The following is a 16,911-nucleotide window of genomic DNA, read 5'->3' on the forward strand; positions in this document are numbered from 1 at the left end:
CTTGCTCCCTTACTGTCTTAGCAGGCTGCTTGGACCCAGAGGCCCTCCTGTCCAAGCCCTTTCAGAGTCAAGCCCTGTGAACAGGGGCTGTGTCAGTGTGAGGCTCAGTCTGTTTTGATTGTTGCTTTACCCAAAGCTCTGGAACAATAGGCTCTTAATACGGTTGAAGAAATGAGATCAATTGTTTGTTTTGTCTGGGTGACATAGTCATTTTCCCCGTTCTGCATGAGTGTGGCATTTTGTCAAACCTGAATGATGGGTGTGTGTGTGTGTGTGTGTTTTGGGTGGGAGAGAGAAGAGAGTGAAGGGGGACTCAAAGTGGGAGTCACTGGCTGACCTCAGGAGAGCCTTCTGACTTTTGGCTACACAATCCAGCTGATTTGGTGGACTTTCTAGGCAGTTCTAAGTCCTCCCACCCTTGACCCTCTTGACTACTGTTTCACCCAGGGAAACAAGATGCACAGGAAGATCCCAGGATATGTTTCCTTCTGTAATATGTGTTCAGCAGCAGGAGGCTTGGGCTGGGGAAGAAAGAGGAAATAGCAGCCGCCATCTTGATTTTAGACCTTCTCTCTATGTACTCCATAAACAGCAAAAGGATTTATTTATTATAAAGACCCTCATTGAGGACCTCTGCTCACCCTTGCCAGACCTCTCTGTAGCACTTGGGGTGCTTTTTGTTGCAAGTAATGTAATACCCAACTAAACGTAATTTACACAAAATAGACATTTAATTATCTCACTTAAGAAGTTATAAGTAGGTGGTTCCAGTGGATCAAGTTTGCCTTTTTAGAACGAGATTTTTTTGTTTGTTTTTGACTGTGGCAAAATACACTAACACAAAATTTACCATTTTACCATTTTTAAAAAGTACAGCTTAGTGGCATTAGGTACATTCATGTTGTTGTTCAATTATCACCATTGTCCATCTCCAGAACTTTTACATCATTCCAAACTGAATCCTGGACCCATTAAAGAATAATTCCCCACATCCCCCTTTTCCCTAGCTTCTGGTGTCTATGAATGTCACTATTTTTGGTACTTCATATAACGGGAAACATAATATTTGTGTCTGGCTTTGACACACAAAAGTTTTAAACTTCGATGCAGTCCAGTTAAACTATTTTTTCTTTGGTTAATTGTGCTTTTGGCATCATATCCAAGAAATCATTGCCAAATTCAATTACATGAAGCTTTCCCTCTATGGTTTCTTCAAAGAGTTTTATAGTTGTGGTTCTAAATTTAGGTCTTCGATCCATTTTGAGTCAATTTTTGTGTATGATGTAAGGCAAAGGTCCATTTTCATTCTGTGCATGTGGATATCTAATTTTCCCAGCACAGTTTGTTGAAGGACTATCCTTTTCCCATTGCATAGTCTTGGTATCCTTGTTAAAATTCATTTGATTATTTATGGTGGGTTTACTTTGGACTCTTTATTCTCAGGTTCTTTTTATTGTTTGACCCCATCAGCCTAAGTGTGTTGGGTATATTTTTTGCATCATTGTTACAAAGTGGCTGCCTCAACAGAACTTATCCTACAACCATATTCAAAGTCAAGAACCAAGGATATGTTACTCTCTCTCAAATCAGGAACACTTTCCAGGTGTCTTCTGGCCCCAGCAGACTTCCTCTTAGATAATGATGCACTAAAACCAGTTTGTACCAGACGGTGAAAGTTGATTATTACATTTTCTAGACTTTTTGAACTCATTGCTAAATGCCATCACCCTCGAAACTGGCTATGGTGGGAGTGTTTATATACACCATGGCACACAGCAAATGCTACAAATCAAGACATTTTTTCCCCCAGGAGAGTGGTTTACCAGCACACTATTGCTTTTAAGTATTACAAATCAGAACAAGATGATACGGCCACTCCTATCTTAAGGGAATCTTGGAAAGTGAGTGTCTGTCATTTTCAGCCTCTCTCAAGGGAAGGGGACTTTGCCGACAGACAAGGAAAGGGAGAGTTAGGGAAGTAACCAATGGTGTTTTACATTAATGGTTCCCAATAGTGGGAACTTTTTGTAATCATTGTAAAGAATATCTTCAAAGGATGTCTGCCAGAAGATAGAGCACTGTGGGCTCATTGGTAGGATGCACCAAGCTCTATCAGTGGACATGGTGATTATAGCAAGAGGTGGGCCCAGGACAGGCTGTCTAGTCCATGTGATGGGGGCCTATTAGGGACATGGCCTCAGCAACTTCCTGTAACCACAATGCGGAGCTGCCTTGACATGGGACTGTGAACGGCCAGAGGACATGGGGCTTGGGATGATGCTGAGGGGAAGCGAGGAGCCCGGTGTGGAGTCTCAGAGGGTAGTAGACGTGTTCCCTGAAGAAGAGCCAACAAAGGAAGGCCTGCCATCCTTGGCCAAGAACTCCTTGCTGATCAGGCCATGGATGGCCATGATCTTGAGGAGTCCGTGGCGAAACTTCTGGCCAATGAAGACGTAGATGAGGGGGTTGAGGCAGCTGTGCAGGAAGCCCAGGATCTCGGTGGCATCCAGGGCCCGGCCAATGTCGTTGCGGCGCTGACAGGTCTCGGCAATCACATGGGCCCTCATGAGGGTGTCCACGATCAGGACCAGGTTGTAGGGCAGCCAGCAGAGCAGGAAGACGAGCACGACAGCAAAGATGACCCGCATGGCCCGGTGCTTCTGCCCCATTTGGGCTGAAAACAGCGTGCGCAGGGTGAATCCGTAGCAGAACAGCATGACCAGCAGGGGCAGGAGGAAGCCAAAGGTCTGGGGCAGGACCCTCATCACCATTCGCCATTTCGTTGTATTGGCACCCATGTCCTCATAGCAGACTGCACTGGAATAGGGTGGGTGGATGGCCCTGCGGAAGATGAAGACGGGCAGGGCCAGGATCACGGACAGGGCCCAGATGCCTAAACATATGAACTTGACCCAGTGCCGCTTCTGGGTCAGCGTGCGTGTGGCATGGACAATGGCCAGGTAGCGGTCCATGCTGATGCAGGCCAGCAGTAGAATACCGCTGTAGAAGTTCACTTCCTTCAGGAGTGAGACCACCTTGCACAGGGGTGTGCCGAAGACCCAACCCTTTGCCTTGGAGGCGGCCCAGATAGGCAAGGTCATGGCGAAGAGCAGGTCAGCCATGGCCAGGTTCAGCAGGTAGACATCAGTGACAGAGCGACCAATCCGGCTGTATAAGATGACCAGCATCACCAGGGAGTTTCCCAGGAGGCTTAGCAAGAAGACCAGGGCATAGATGACGACTACAGCATGCTTATTGATATCCAGAATTTCTGGCCGACATGGGGCAGAGTCTGTTAGAATAGAGGGCAGGTCAGTGTTGTAACTGTAATTGCCAAAATCTTCATCGCTGTAATTTTCCCAGTTAAATCCTTCTATATTTGAAGTAAATTTTGTTTCAGCCTAAAGAAGAGAGATCAGGGTTACTGCATAGTAAAACCTCCCCAGATTCTAGCCCAACAACTTGTACATCTCAGATGGAATTCTTTGTGTTAGCTTGTATATTATATGGAGATAACTTTCACTTCAAGGAGTCACTAAAGTTCTAAGGTTTTGGAGACACATTTAGAAAAAATGATTTCACAAAAAGCATCTAGTTTCTTTCAATGTCAGAGAGGTTCTTATCACTTTCCATGACATTGCCCAAACCATTGTTGAAACTTCCCCTTATAATCCCTAGAGAACATACTGTCTTGGATCCTTGGTGGTGAGCATTTGACCGCTGAAGCTAATTTTAATGTCAGAAACAGGAGGTACCACTCATTTTTCAACCTAGGGAATTAAGCAGGGAATCTAACTGGGTTAGATCCCTAGAAAAAGATCAAAGCTTGACTATAAAGCTAAGAGATGAATTCTTTTGTCCAACTTTCTGAACGTTATTTTGGAAGGACTGCTCTGGTTGTTGGTGCAAATGTAAATTGGTATAGCCACGATGGAGAACAGTATGGAGGTTCCTTAAAAAGATTCCTTAAAAAACTGGAAATAGAACTGCCTTATGACCCAGCAATCCCACTGCTGGGCATACACACTGAGGAAACCAGAAGGGAAAGAGACACGTGTACCCCAATGTTCATCACAGCACTGTTTATAATAGCCAGGACATGGAAGCAACCTAGATGTCCATCAGCAGATGAATGGATAAGAAAGCTGTGGTACATATATACAATGGAGTATTACTCAGCCATTAAAAAGAATACATTTGAATCAGTTCTAATGAGGCGGATGAAACTGGAGCCTATTATACAGAGTGAAGTAAGCCAAAAAGAAAAACACCAATACAGTATACTAACGCATATATATGGAATTTAGAAAGATGGTAACAATAACCCTGTGTATGAGACAGCAAAAGAGACACTGATGTATAGAACAGTCTTATGGACTCTGTTGCAGAGGGAGAGGGTGGGAAGATTTGGGAGAATGGCATTGAAACATGTATAATATCATGTATGAAACGAGTTGCCAGTCCAGGTTTGATGCACGATACTGGATGCTTGGGGCTGGTGCACTGGGACGACCCAGAGGGATGGTATGGGGAGGGAGGCGGGAGGAGGGTTTAGGATGGGGAACACATGTATACCTGTGGCGGATTCATTTTTATATTTGGCAAAACTAATACAATTTGTAAAGTTTAAAAAAAAAAAAAAGATAAAAATGGAGCTACCGTGTGACCCTGCAGTCCCACTCCTGGGCATATATCTGGAGAAAAACATTATCTGAAAAGATACACGCACCACAGTGTTCATTGTGGGACTGTTTACAATAGCTAAGACATGGAAGCAACCTAAATGTCCACCCACAGAGGAATGGATAAAGAAGTTGTGATGTATATATATATACAATGGAATATTACCTAAAGCCATTAAAAAGAATGAAATAATGCCATTTGCAATAACATGAATGGACCTAGAGAGTGTCATACTGAGTGGAACAAGTCAGACAGAGAAGGAAAAATATCATATGATATCCCTTATATGTGGAAACAAAAATAAATGATACAAATGAACTTACTTACAAAACAGAAAGAGACTCACAGACTTAGAAAATGAACTTATGGTTGCTGGGGCTGGGGGTGGGGGAAAGGGGTAGTTAGGGACTTTCAGAAGGTCGTGTACACACTGCTATATTTAACATGGATAACCAACAAGGACCTACTGTATAGCATATGGAACTCTGCTCACTGAGGCAGCCTGGATGGGAGGGGAGTTTGGGGGAGAATGGATACACATATATGTGTGGCTGAGTTTCTTTTCTGTTCACCTGAAACTGTCACGACATTGTTAATCAGCTATTACCGCAATACAAAGTAAAAAGTTTAAAGTTTGGAAGAAAATAAAATGAAGTGTTCTGGAAAAACAATCTGAGTGATAGCAGCGTAGGGTTTCAGGATGCCCAAGCTAAAAGGAAGTTGTACCACCCAGAGTGTTTCTTTTGATGTGGGAGGCTTCCTCTGGGAACACTTGTATAGTTTGAAAAAGTATATTAAAAATCAGGAGCAGGTGGATGACTGATTTTCCCATATGGGTGGAAATGCAGCGGATTGTTTTGGGAGCTCTGAGCAGGCATATTCTGCCATGCAGGGGTGAGCAGAGAAAGGCAGTATGTTCCCAGCATAAGGAGGAAGGCCAGCAGGAAGCAGGGAAGGCAGGTGGAGACACATAATTCTTGTTTGCGTGGCTTTCCAATCCTGACAGAGATCCTTCCTGTGTTGCTCACGGGTGCCTTCTTCCAAACCTGACTCTCCAGCAACCCTCAACCCCACCACAGGTTATCCCTAGCTAACTTCTATGGGCTCTGCCCTTGTTATGGGGGTAGCAGAGAACCTGCTTTCGTGGGAAGCTGCAGCCACTCTGAAATATTATCCCAGTTTTCCAAAAGGAAATAAACTAAAGTGACCAGCTACTGAATTAGCTTCCTTTTGAACCACAAACTGTATCACTATCATGTCATTTCTTTATAACAAGATATGGCCATCCTGTGACCCTATGCCAGTCTGTAACTCACCTCAACATGGTACCCAGTGTTAAAGAGACGAATACAAAATAAGAAGGCTCAGGAACTACCTTATACTCACTGCTGCTGCTGCTGCTAAGTTGCTTCAGTTGTGTCCGACTCTGCGACCCCATAGACGGCAGCCCACCAGGCTCCCCCGTCCCTGGGATTCTCCAGGCAAGAACACTGGAGAGGGTTGCCATTTCCTTCTCCAATGCTGGAAAGTGAAAACTGAAAGTGAAGTTGCTCAGTCGTGTCTGACTTGTAGTGACCCCATGGACTGGAGCCTACCAGGCTCCTCCATATATGGGATTTTCCAGGCAAGAGTACTGGAGTATCATGATCATAATAATAAAGTAAAGACTATAATGATGGTGATGGGATGTGGAGAAGTTGAACCCTTTATATACTGCTGGTGGAAATATAAAATGGTACAGTTGCTTTGGAAAACAGCTGTTAAGAAAGCTAAAACATAGAGTTACCATATGATCCAGCAATTCCACTCCTAGTATACTCAAGAGAACTGAAAGCGTATATCCCCACAAAAACTTGTATGTGAATCTTCTCAGCAGCACGCAACCAAAAAGCGGAAGTAATTCAAATGCCGATCAACTGATAAATGGATATGCAAATGGTGGTATACACATACAAGGAATATTAATCAATCATAAAAAGTAATGAAGAACTGATATAGGCTACAACATGGGTGAACCTTGAAAACATTATTCTAAGTGAAAACAGCCAGAGACAAAAGACTTCATGAGTTTATTCTCTTGACTGCATGGCCGCTGCCTAGCATCATGAGAGAGTATCTTATTGTACGTTGCTTGCTTGGGAAAAGATCAAAATTCAAAATTCAGAGAACAGTTTCCAGCTAAGGCATATCACTTTTGCAGCATTGCAAAGATGAAAAATTGTTAGTTGAACCATTGTAAGTTGGGGACTGTCTGTATACAAAATCCCACTGAATTGTATACTGTAAATGGGTGACTTTTATCGCATGTGGATTATATCTCAATTACAACAGATGAATCAAAGGTGTGTAGAAAAGAATGTGTATGTGTGTGTAACAGAGTCACTTTGCTGAACAGCAGAGATTGGCACAACATTATAAATCAATTATACTTCAATAAAAAAGAAAAAAGGTGTATTGGGCTTCCCTGGTGGCTCAGTGATATAGGATCTGCCTGCCAATGCAGGAGTTGTGGGTTCAATCCCTGGGTTGGGAAGATCTTCTGGAGAAGGAAATGGCAACCCACTCCAGTGTTCTTGCCTGGGAAATCCCATGGACAGAGGAGTCTGGCGGGCTACAGTCCATGGGATTTCTAAAGGAGATCAGTCCTGGATGTTCACTGGAAGGACTGATGCTAAAGCTGAAACTCCAATACTTTGGCCACCTCATATGAAGAGTTGACTCATTGGAAAAGACTCTGATGCTGGGAGGGATTGGGGGCAGGAGGAGAAGGGGACGACAGAGGATGAGATGGCTGGATGGCATCACTGACTCAATGGACATGAGTTTGAGTGAACTCCAGGAGTTGGTGATGGACAGGGAGGCCTGGCATGCTGCAATTCATGGGGTCACAAAGAGTCGGACACGACTTAGCTAATAAACAACAACAACAACAACATAAGTGTAAAGGAAATAGAAATATTAAATCAGTAATATCATCCTCATCATCGTCAACACGAAAGTCCTAGGAAGTTCTCCTCTTTAGCAGAAGAAACTGTTATTGTCAATCATACATAGCAAAGAAGAAGGAAGAATGAGGTTACGAGGAACTAGAAGAACAAAGCCCCTTTCCTCTAGAGTGAAAGAATTCTTAACTTTCCCTTTTCTGAGATGGTATCTCTCTGCTAGTGATGGGGGCCAGATAAATTGCCTTCTCAGAACACAGAGATCACAAATAGAGCAGATTAAGTCAGTCCATGAACCTAAAAGATGTGATGATAAAGATGGGGCCCTGTCTGGCCAGGAGACAGGGACTGTAGTGAGGGAGGTGACTAGTACAGCTGGCTCAGCCAGTGTTGCTTGCAAAACCTGCGAGAAACCACTGACTCTGCCATCCCAAGGTCAAGGCCAAGTTTTCTCAGAAGCCCAGAGTAATGAAATCACAAGGTGGGTCACTTCTGGGAGCTGATGATCAGAGATGCTCTTCAGGGAACACATGACCTAAGAGAAGACCCACCTTTGAGAGTGGATACAGAGCACGATGGATGCAGAGAGCTTGTGCCCTTAGAGGGAAGAACCTAACATTTACAAGCATCAGCTGCGAAAAGGCAGAGGTGGGGCAGCCACAGAAACTGCCTCTCTCAGAAGCAGCAGCAACAGCCAAGCAAGTTGTCACAGCCCAGTCCTCATTCCGGATAATCCAGTGTTCAGCTGTGCAGGAGATGGGCTGGAGGTGTATGGGTGAGCTCCCATTACTAGACACGAAGGCTCAGTCTCAGGGACCAGGGCGCGACCACGCAAGTCAGGACAGAAGGTAGAGAACTCAGAAATGGGAACCAGGCCAGGGCAATGACCTCCGGCCACGGGAGGCTGGGGCAGGGGAATGTTTTGTTGTTGTTTGTTTCTTTTTTGGTTTACCCGTCTCTGGTGAGGATGTTTGACAGTTGAAGGGAGATGCATATTTGAGATCCGATTTGTGCCTCGCAGGTACATAGTCTTGCTCGGCAGTTACAAACAGACAGGCACAGCAAGGCTCAGAAACCAGCTTTTAGTCACAGAGCCTCTCAGTGCTACGGCCAGAATTTCAACTAGGTGTGAATGACTTCACATGCTATTTTCAGTCCACAGATCTGCTTCTTTAAAAAAAAAAAACAACAAATCACCACTCAACGATTCAAATACAGTTGTGGCCTTCTCTGGTGGTCCAGTGGTTAAGAACCCACCAGCCAATGCAGGGAACGCAGGTTCGATCCCTAGTCCAGGAAGATCCCACATGCCCTAGAGCAACTAAGTCCGTGCGCCACAACTCCTGAAGCCCGTGAGCCTACAGCCTATGTTCTGCGCTAAGAGCAGCCACCGCAGTGAAAAGCTCCTGCAACTAGAGAACAGCCCCGGCTCGCTACAACCCAGTGCAGCTGAAAATGAAAACAAATAAGTGAATAAGACCCAGGATGAAAAAAACAACCCTCACAGGAAATAATAAACCAAATGTCCTTGAATTGACTGGCTCCCTGCTGGTAGCCACCCAATTATGTCCTTGGTAACCAAACAGGAAAGTCCCTCACTGAGTGGAATTGCCAGCCCCCTAATGACTCCATGAAAAGCATGATTCTAATTTATTTCACAAAAGTTTTATACTTAGAAGAGCCCAAATACTTAAGGCAATCTTTTTAACAGCAGCAACACAATAATAACGCAACAAAGTCCAGGTTGTTTGAATACAATTCCAGTATTCTTTCTCTCTAGAAATAGAATCCACACGTATTTGTGTTTAATATGGGGAAGGAGAGCCTCACTAGGATCTGGCTCAGACTCAATTCTAGCCAAGGCAGGGAGAGCTGGCTGGGAGCGGGAAGAAAAGAGGGTGGGCAGTGAGTTGCCCTAGGTGCTTGCTGGAGAGAGGGGTATGGAAGAGGAGCAGAGGCTCTCCCTTTGAGGACAGGGTGGTCTAAAGAGAGAATGGAAAGACTGAGAGGTGTGGGGATAGATGGAGGGGACAAATGGAGCCTGGGTGTCAAGGGGGACAGAGAACAGAGAAGTGTCTGGAAGGTGGGAAGGGTGGGTGTTTCAAGACTTACCATGATTCTGGGCTTGTCACCTGTGGGACACCTCCAGGAAAGGCAGATGTGTCTGACTGAAGAAAGGGCGGCGGTGCTGAGAACACAGTGAGGAAGTGAGTGGTGGATTATATTGCTCAATTCTGGGGTGGAGCCCCTGAGGGTGCGGGATGCTTTTGATAGTTTGAATAATTAATTCCCAGGTCAGCTCTTTAACAACTAGTTGTCCTTTTATGAACTGGCAGAGTTCATTTTGGGAAGGGGTTTCCTAGCCAATCTTTCCATTTCCCAGATGAAGAAACTGAGGCCCACCCAAAAGAAGTAGTTGGCCCGGCTTGGCACAGATTTCTCGTCTTTGCCTTGAGCTCAGCAGCCCCGGGCTCTTTCAGCTGCCCTGCCTGTTTCTCCCTGCATTCCAGTTGTGTCGGGCTTCCCGTGCTTACCCCCCAGCAGTTCTATGGCTCTTCAACATTTTTCCCATCTCAAAGGGAACAGCTCTTGAAGGCACCAGAAATGGAGCTTTAGCCTTTGGCACGTCTGGTGGTTTTCTTCCCTGGCCTCTCATCTCCACCCCACACACCCCCGGTGTTCTTAAATCCTCATAAATTCCTTCTCCACGCCACGCCCTTCTCAACTTCCACCCCCACATGGGTGCCCTGTTCACCTCTTCTTGTCTTTCTCCTCACTCCCCAGTCATCCTCTCTGACCATGCTCCTCTCTTAGGGCATTTATATTTTTTTATTGATTTGTCCACTTGGAACTGGGTCAGTAGTAGCTACTAATTTTGGAATCGAGACCATCTCATTTGGAAAGAAAGACATTTGGTAAGGGTTAAAATCCCATCCAAGTTCAAATACATTTTTGAAAACAGATGACACCAAGCATATGTTTTGTCACATTTGCTATTGATAACAACTGGAAGGATAAATTTGGGTGGAGCTGTGAACATGAATTCACCGCACCCTCCCAAGTCCTTACCCTTACAGTGATTGATTCCCCAGGCCCTCTGCTACTTGTTATCCTGGCCTCTTGCCCCAGGCATCCCAGGGCCCACAGGGTACTCAGAGCCTGTGGAAAACTCATCTTAGCTGCCTACCCCTAGGAAAGAACCTTTGAGTCCAACCGTTTAGCAAACGTTCTGTCACCTTTCTCTTTACTATGCTGAAGAACCCAGAGACTCCTGGTTAGGTGATGGTAAACCCAGAGACCCAGGACCTGTGGGGAGAGGCCCTGAGTGCAGCAGTGAAGAACACTGCTAACCTAGCTGCTCTGGACAAGCGACTTTTCCTTTCAGATTCTCAGTCTGCTCATCCGTAAAATGAGACTCATTTTAGACTCAATGGTAGACTCTGACTCACCAGGTTGTGCTGAGGATGAAAGGAGAGATTACCTATAAAACACTTAAGACATACATAAAGCACAGGGTTAGCATTTATTTATTTTATTTTTTTTATTTTTAGGGTTAGCATTTATTATTGGTATTATTATTACTGAAATAGTTGATCAGCTAAAAGCATGGGGTCTCTCCCACCATTGCCAAGCAAGAGAAAGCAGCATGTCTGCTTTCCGGGCTGACTTCCAGGTATATCTTAATTTGCTTTAACCAGAAATAACAGTCGTCACTTTAGCTCTAATGATGAGTGCCTGCTAGGGCCTAGCATCCAAGAAAAGTGCTTTTCAGAATCTGTATCATTTAATCTTCACAGGAGCTGCATGAGATATGCATTTTCTGAATGAGGAAACCGAGACTGTGAAGTTAGGCAACTTACCTAGAATGACGCAGATAAACTGAGTTTTAAGCAGTTCTTAAGACATTTTTTTTAAACCTGACCTCAAATCTGGCATTCTGTCCACCGCAATGAGGGGCTGGATCCCAGCCTTAGGTTTCTGAGCTCCTGTAAGTACTTCTCTGTCCCAGACAACTGGATATAGAAAGGAGAGTCCAGATCTGACATTTCCCAACCAGTCTACTTCTTTCTTTCTTTCTTCTTTTTGCCATAACGTGAGATTGTGGGATTTTAGTTTCCTGACCGGGAATTGAACCCAGGCCCTCGGCAATGAGAGCATGGAGTGCTAACCACTGAGCTGCCAGGGAGTTCCCAAGCAGCCTACTTCTCAATTTTCATTAGACTGATTTCATTTCCACTGAGCCCACCGCAGGCCTACAGATGGTGGGGTGAATACAGAACTGTTTTCCAGTCCTGGTTCTGCTGTTAAAGATCAGGGTGAGCTTGGACAAGTCATTTCTCTCTGGGCCTCCATGTGGTCCCCTGGAAAACGAGGTTAGTCACATATGGCTACTTAAAATTAAATTAATTAAAATAAATAAAAAATTTAGTTTTTCAAGTGTTCAGTGGCCACATGTGACTCAGTTCAGTTCAGTCACTCAGTCATGTCTGACTCTTTGGGACCCCATGAACCGCAGCATGCCAGGCCTCCCTGTCCATCACCAACTCCCAGAGTCCACCCAAACCCATGTCCATCGAGTCGGTGATGCCATCCAACCATCTCATCCTCTGTTGTCCCCTTCTCCTCCTGCCCTCAATCTTTCCCAGCATCAAGGTCTTTTCAAATGAGTTAGCTCTTCACATCAGGTGGCCAAAATATTGGAGTTTCAGCTTCAACATCAGTCCTTCCAATGAAGAACTGATCTCTTTTAGGATAGACTGGTTGGATCTCCTTGCAGTCCAAGGAACTCTCAAGAATCTTCTCCAACACCACAGTTCAAAAGCATCAATTCTTCGGTAATCAGCTTTCTTTATAGTTCAACTCTCACATCCATACATGACCACTGGAAAAACCATAGCCTTGACTAGATGGACCCTTGTTGACAAAGTGATGTCTCTGCTTTTGGCTATCATATTGGAGAGTGCAGATGTCCTGTAGGACATTTCTATTACTGTAGGAGGTTCATTTGTACTGAGCTGCCTTAGTGAAGACGTAAATATTTTGTTTCTGTAATTCATCACTTCGGTTCTCAGGGGACTCACAGGAAGAGAATGACGTTTCCAAGTTCCTTCTATCAGAATATGTCCCCAGCTGCCCGAAGGCCACACTGCTCACCCGCCTGATGTTGTCGCTACTGCTGCTGTTATTGGAGTAGCCACTGATGCCTCCACGGTGACCCAGGGCTTGGTAGCTGTCAGGGATGTTGGACCGGAGAAGGCAGCTTCTGTGTGGAACCTTCTGACCCAGGGCTGCCGAGGGGGAAGTTCAGGAGGCCCACCAGGGGAGGTGTCCCCACAGAGGAGCAACGAGATCTGCCCTGGGACTCTGACTAAAGGTCAAGGCTCTACCTGGCAATTCTGTAATAGCACTGGGACTTTTCACACCTTCCTGGCTAACGGTTTCTAGAGGAGTCTGAAGGTGGTGGTTTGCCTAGTCCATATCTGTCTCATTTTCAAAATATGCCTTCTTCTTTATAAGGGAAATGCAAGCAACCCCACCGCCCAGCTGACACATGTGCTGAATTTATGTGTACACTTTCTTCCTTCCTTCTAGGGGCAGGATGAGAAGTATCCTTTCTTCTCCTTTTGAATTCCTGCACCTGCTGGTGGGACCCACTGCCTCTCATAACCTCGAGGGTCTTGCCTCCTGGTCCCTCTGCCTCTCTTTCCTGGAACCACCTCTTTCCCTGAACTTGCATTTGTCTTTCTCTCCCTTCCTCTGTTCTAGGACTCCTTCAGCTACTTCTCCCCCTGGGAGAAGTATTTGCCTCCATTTCAAAGGCAAACTTCTTGAAAACACAGCGAGCAGTTGCTGTATCCACTTCACCAACTTCTTGTTCACTGCTTAACTCACTGCAACCAGCTTCCTTCCCACTGCGCTGCGGAAACAGCTTTTGCCAAGGTTCCCAATAACCTAGAGTTGCTAAACCCAGTAAACCCTTCTCTTAAATAAAGCTGTTTTAATATTATAAAATAAAATGGGCATACTGTAACGAATACAGGTGATGTAAGAGCATATAAAGTGAAATTGGATTCCTTTCCATCCCTCTGTTCACCTGTATCTTGTGTACAGGTGTATCATCTGTATCTTTCCAGACTTTTCCCCATGCATAGTTAAGAGTGTTAAACTAGTTATGTTGTTTTTCACTTTAACAATGTATCATGTTCCTATTTCACATCAGTCCATATACATCCATCTTATTCTTTTCAGTGATGACATCATGGTCCATGGCAAGGATATAAGATGATTTATTTGGTAATTAGCTTATAGATGAATGAAGCCCTCATGACATAGTGGTAAAAAATCTGCCTGTAATGCAGGAGACCCGGGTTTGACCCCTGGGTCAGGAAGATCTCCTGGAGAAGGAAATGGGAACCCACTCCAGGATTCTTTCCTGGAGAATTCCATGGGCAGAGGAGCCTGTCAGGGGTTGCAGAGTTGGACATGACTGAGCTACTAACACTTACAGGTGAATATTTAGGTTCTTATTATGAGCATCTTTGGATGTAGGTCTTTGGGAATTTGTATGCTTCCGTAACTTAAGTACAATTTTGCTGGGTCATAACTGTGCATGTTTAAATGTTGATAAATACTACTCATCGTTCTTCAAAAGACTGTTCCGGTGTGCTCTCCTATTATTATGTACTCTCCTATTACCTATTGCTGCTGCTGCTGCTGCTAAGTCGCTTCAGTCGTGACCCCAGAGACGGCAGCCTGCCAGGCTCCCCCGTCCCTGGGATTCTCCAGGCAAGAACACTGGAGTGGGTTGCCATTTCCTTCTCCTATATAAGGACCTGTTACCCTATCCACTCATACTGTCTCATAATTGTCAATTATGGTAAAATATTTTCTCCCAACCTGCTGTATGCTTTTAAACTTTATTTATGGTGAAATGGATACTATACATTATCTGATCTCTGCAACATTTCACCCCACTAACTCCATTCTTCTTTTATTTCTCTGAGAAACTCTTTTGGTCTTGTTTGTTGCTTTGTTTATTGGTTCATTCCTCAAATATGGATGTTCCCTGGAGTCTGCCTTGGCCCCTGTCTCCCCCTGCTCTCCCTAGACCAGCCCACCTGCCTCCTTGGCTTCAGCCCCTACCCAGTCTGGGGCAGTGTCTCCCACACCTATAGTTCCCAGCTTCTCTTCTAAGCTTCTCTCTAAGCTCAAATTCTTACATGCAACCACTTCCTGAAATCTACCCTGAGGTCCCACAGATGCTGCAAACTCAACATATAGAAAACTGGTCTCTGGAGAAGGAAATGGTAGCCCACTCCAGTATTCTTGCCTGAGAAATCTCATGGACAGAGGACCCTGGTGGGCTATGCAGTCCATGGCATCACAGAGTCAGACACAACTTAGCAACTGAACAACAACATACAACCAGGCACATTGTAATTTAGGGAAATAGTTTTTGATGGAAATATGGCATAAAATGGAGAGTGAAGTGACCCAGCAATATGGAATACAGGGTTTTGTAAGAAATTAACATTTGTGTATAGAATAATAGTTGCAAATATTCAAACAATAAACTCTGTGGCTAAAGGAAAAAAAAAACAACAACTGGTCTCATGAATTCCCTGACGTGGGTGCCCCTGCTCCTTAACGGGGGAACGGGCATGCCCCTTAGGCTCACCTTCCTCCTCCTCTCTACCAAGGCCATCTCTCTAACATCTTTCTGTATTATTTCCTCTTCAATATCGTCATTGACGAGTTAGGCCCCGCTTTACTCTCTCACCTAAGCTACTGGATTCATCGTGGGACGCCTCTGAATTTCAGAGCAAATCTGTCTGAGTTAGGATCCCAGCAATGTCAGTGGCTGTAGACCTTGGGCAAGTTATTGTGTCTTACTGGTCTCAGTTTCATCATCTGTAAAATGGGGATAATTAGAGCACTCACCACATAGGGTTGTCATGTGGATGAAATGAGTCTATATTTACAAAACAAAATGGTGCTTGGCACTGTTGGTTCCTGCTGCTGCTGCTACCACCATGACCAGATCACTATTTTCCTAAATGTTCTCTGCCTTAAGTCTTTCCCCTCTCAATCCATCTTCCACTCTCTATCAGAACCATGTGCCTCAAACGTGAGTTTGATTACCTTCTTTCCCTCTTACAGCCCTTCAAGGACCCCAGTTGCCCTCAGTCAGTGCCAAATTTCTGATTTGGGCGCTTGGTGCCCCTGCCTCTGATGCTTCTCCTGCCTTATTTCTAGCCATGCCCTTTGGAATACTTGACTCTGGCCACAGGGAACAACTCGCAGTTCCCCCACTACAGCTGCTCTGGTTCCTCTTGGGCTTTGGCACACAGTTCCTTTTCCCTTTCCCCACCTTCTTGGGCCGGCCAACTCTCTCTCCTCTCCAGTTCAGCCCTGTCGTCACCTCCACGCACTGCCACCCCTCTCTGTGCTTCTCTGTATCCCCAGGCTTACCTCTATGATGGCATCAATTTCAGGGATTTATAATCATCAGTAGGACGGCTTCCTCCTCCACATTGCGAGGTTCTTGAAAGAAGGGATTATATATATATATATATATATATATATATGAAATTTTGTCTCCCCAAAGCTATCCCACACAGAGTTTGGCGCACTCTAGGTGCTTGATATCGTTTTGTTGAGCACTGAATAAACTGACAGAGTGAGAGAACTGATGTATGTTGGAGCATTTGAGTGATAATCTGATTTAAAGAAATAATTATGTCACCCAAATTTCCCGGGCACCCCCCAGCCTGTGAGCACAAATTAAGTCATGTCAACAGTGATAACCCAGATTGCACTGGCTCAGACCCGTGTGTTCATGCAGGGCTTATTCCCAATAGACTGCTCCCCAGAAATATGGGGGAATCTGTTGGAGGCATCCCCTAGGTGTGCCTCTGGTGCTTCTGGGCTAGACCTGTGCCCTGGGCTCTTTTCTGGTGGACTGGTGCCCTCGCAGTGCCATGCTCTGGGATGGACTATGGTGACCCTTGTGGAACCTTTGGCTGGAGGGTCCCCAGGGTCTAACAAGCTTCCCAGCATCTTTGTGGAGCTTCTGTGCTCTCTGTTGGACTTGGTGGGACTCTTTGGGGGGCAGTGTTGAGCTAGAGGCTGGTCTTCAACATTGCCCTTCCATCTCTCCCAAATAAGGGGAGACAGTCAAGCTCCTCCGTACCTGGCCCCTGATTTCCTCCTGAGTTCTCTTCCCAGAGCATCTTGCTTCCTCTTAGAGCATAGGCTTCTTCTGGGTTCCCTCCCCCCATCAGTT

General features: G+C 45.2%; 1 protein-coding gene across 3 annotated transcripts; it reads right to left on the reverse strand.

Annotated features, from left to right (window-relative positions):
- Positions 1-712: 712 nt before the first annotated feature.
- Positions 713-10,321, reverse strand: LOC147377858 (C-X-C chemokine receptor type 2-like). Of its 3 annotated transcripts, none has more exons than XM_086340621.1 (3): positions 10,160-10,321; positions 9,738-9,813; positions 713-3,401 (listed from the first exon to the last, which is right to left on the reverse strand). In XM_086340621.1, exons 1-3 carry the CDS (start codon positions 10,279-10,281, stop codon positions 2,313-2,315), a joined length of 1,287 nt encoding a protein of 428 aa, XP_086196747.1. In that variant the 5' UTR covers positions 10,282-10,321; the 3' UTR covers positions 713-2,312. The 3 variants fall into 3 exon arrangements, with proteins under 3 accessions (XP_086196747.1, XP_086196758.1, XP_086196767.1); XM_086340632.1 differs by lacking the exon at positions 10,160-10,321 and adding an exon at positions 6,059-6,204 and having other exon boundaries at positions 9,738-9,791; XM_086340641.1 differs by lacking the exon at positions 10,160-10,321 and having other exon boundaries at positions 713-3,292; positions 9,738-9,791.
- Positions 10,322-16,911: the final 6,590 nt, after the last annotated feature.

The sequence above is a fragment of the Bos grunniens genome, chromosome 2 (genome assembly GCF_055505025.1).
Source record: "Bos grunniens cultivar Pamir isolate PY7600 chromosome 2, Bosgru_T2T1.0, whole genome shotgun sequence".
NCBI lineage: Eukaryota > Metazoa > Chordata > Mammalia > Artiodactyla > Bovidae > Bos > Bos grunniens.

Excerpts from the sequence above, each read along its gene's own strand:
- LOC147377858 (XM_086340621.1), bottom strand. The coding sequence starts at position 10,281 with ATGAGAGGCCAGGGAAGAAAACCACCAGACGTGCCAAAGGCTAAAGCT. Across the intron at positions 9,814-10,159 it reads AGCCATAGAACTGCTGGGGG|CACCGCCGCCCTTTCTTCAG; the intron begins GTAAGCACGGGA and ends CTGTGTTCTCAG. Across the intron at positions 3,402-9,737 it reads GTGACAAGCCCAGAATCATG|GCTGAAACAAAATTTACTTC; the intron begins GTAAGTCTTGAA and ends TCTCTTCTTTAG.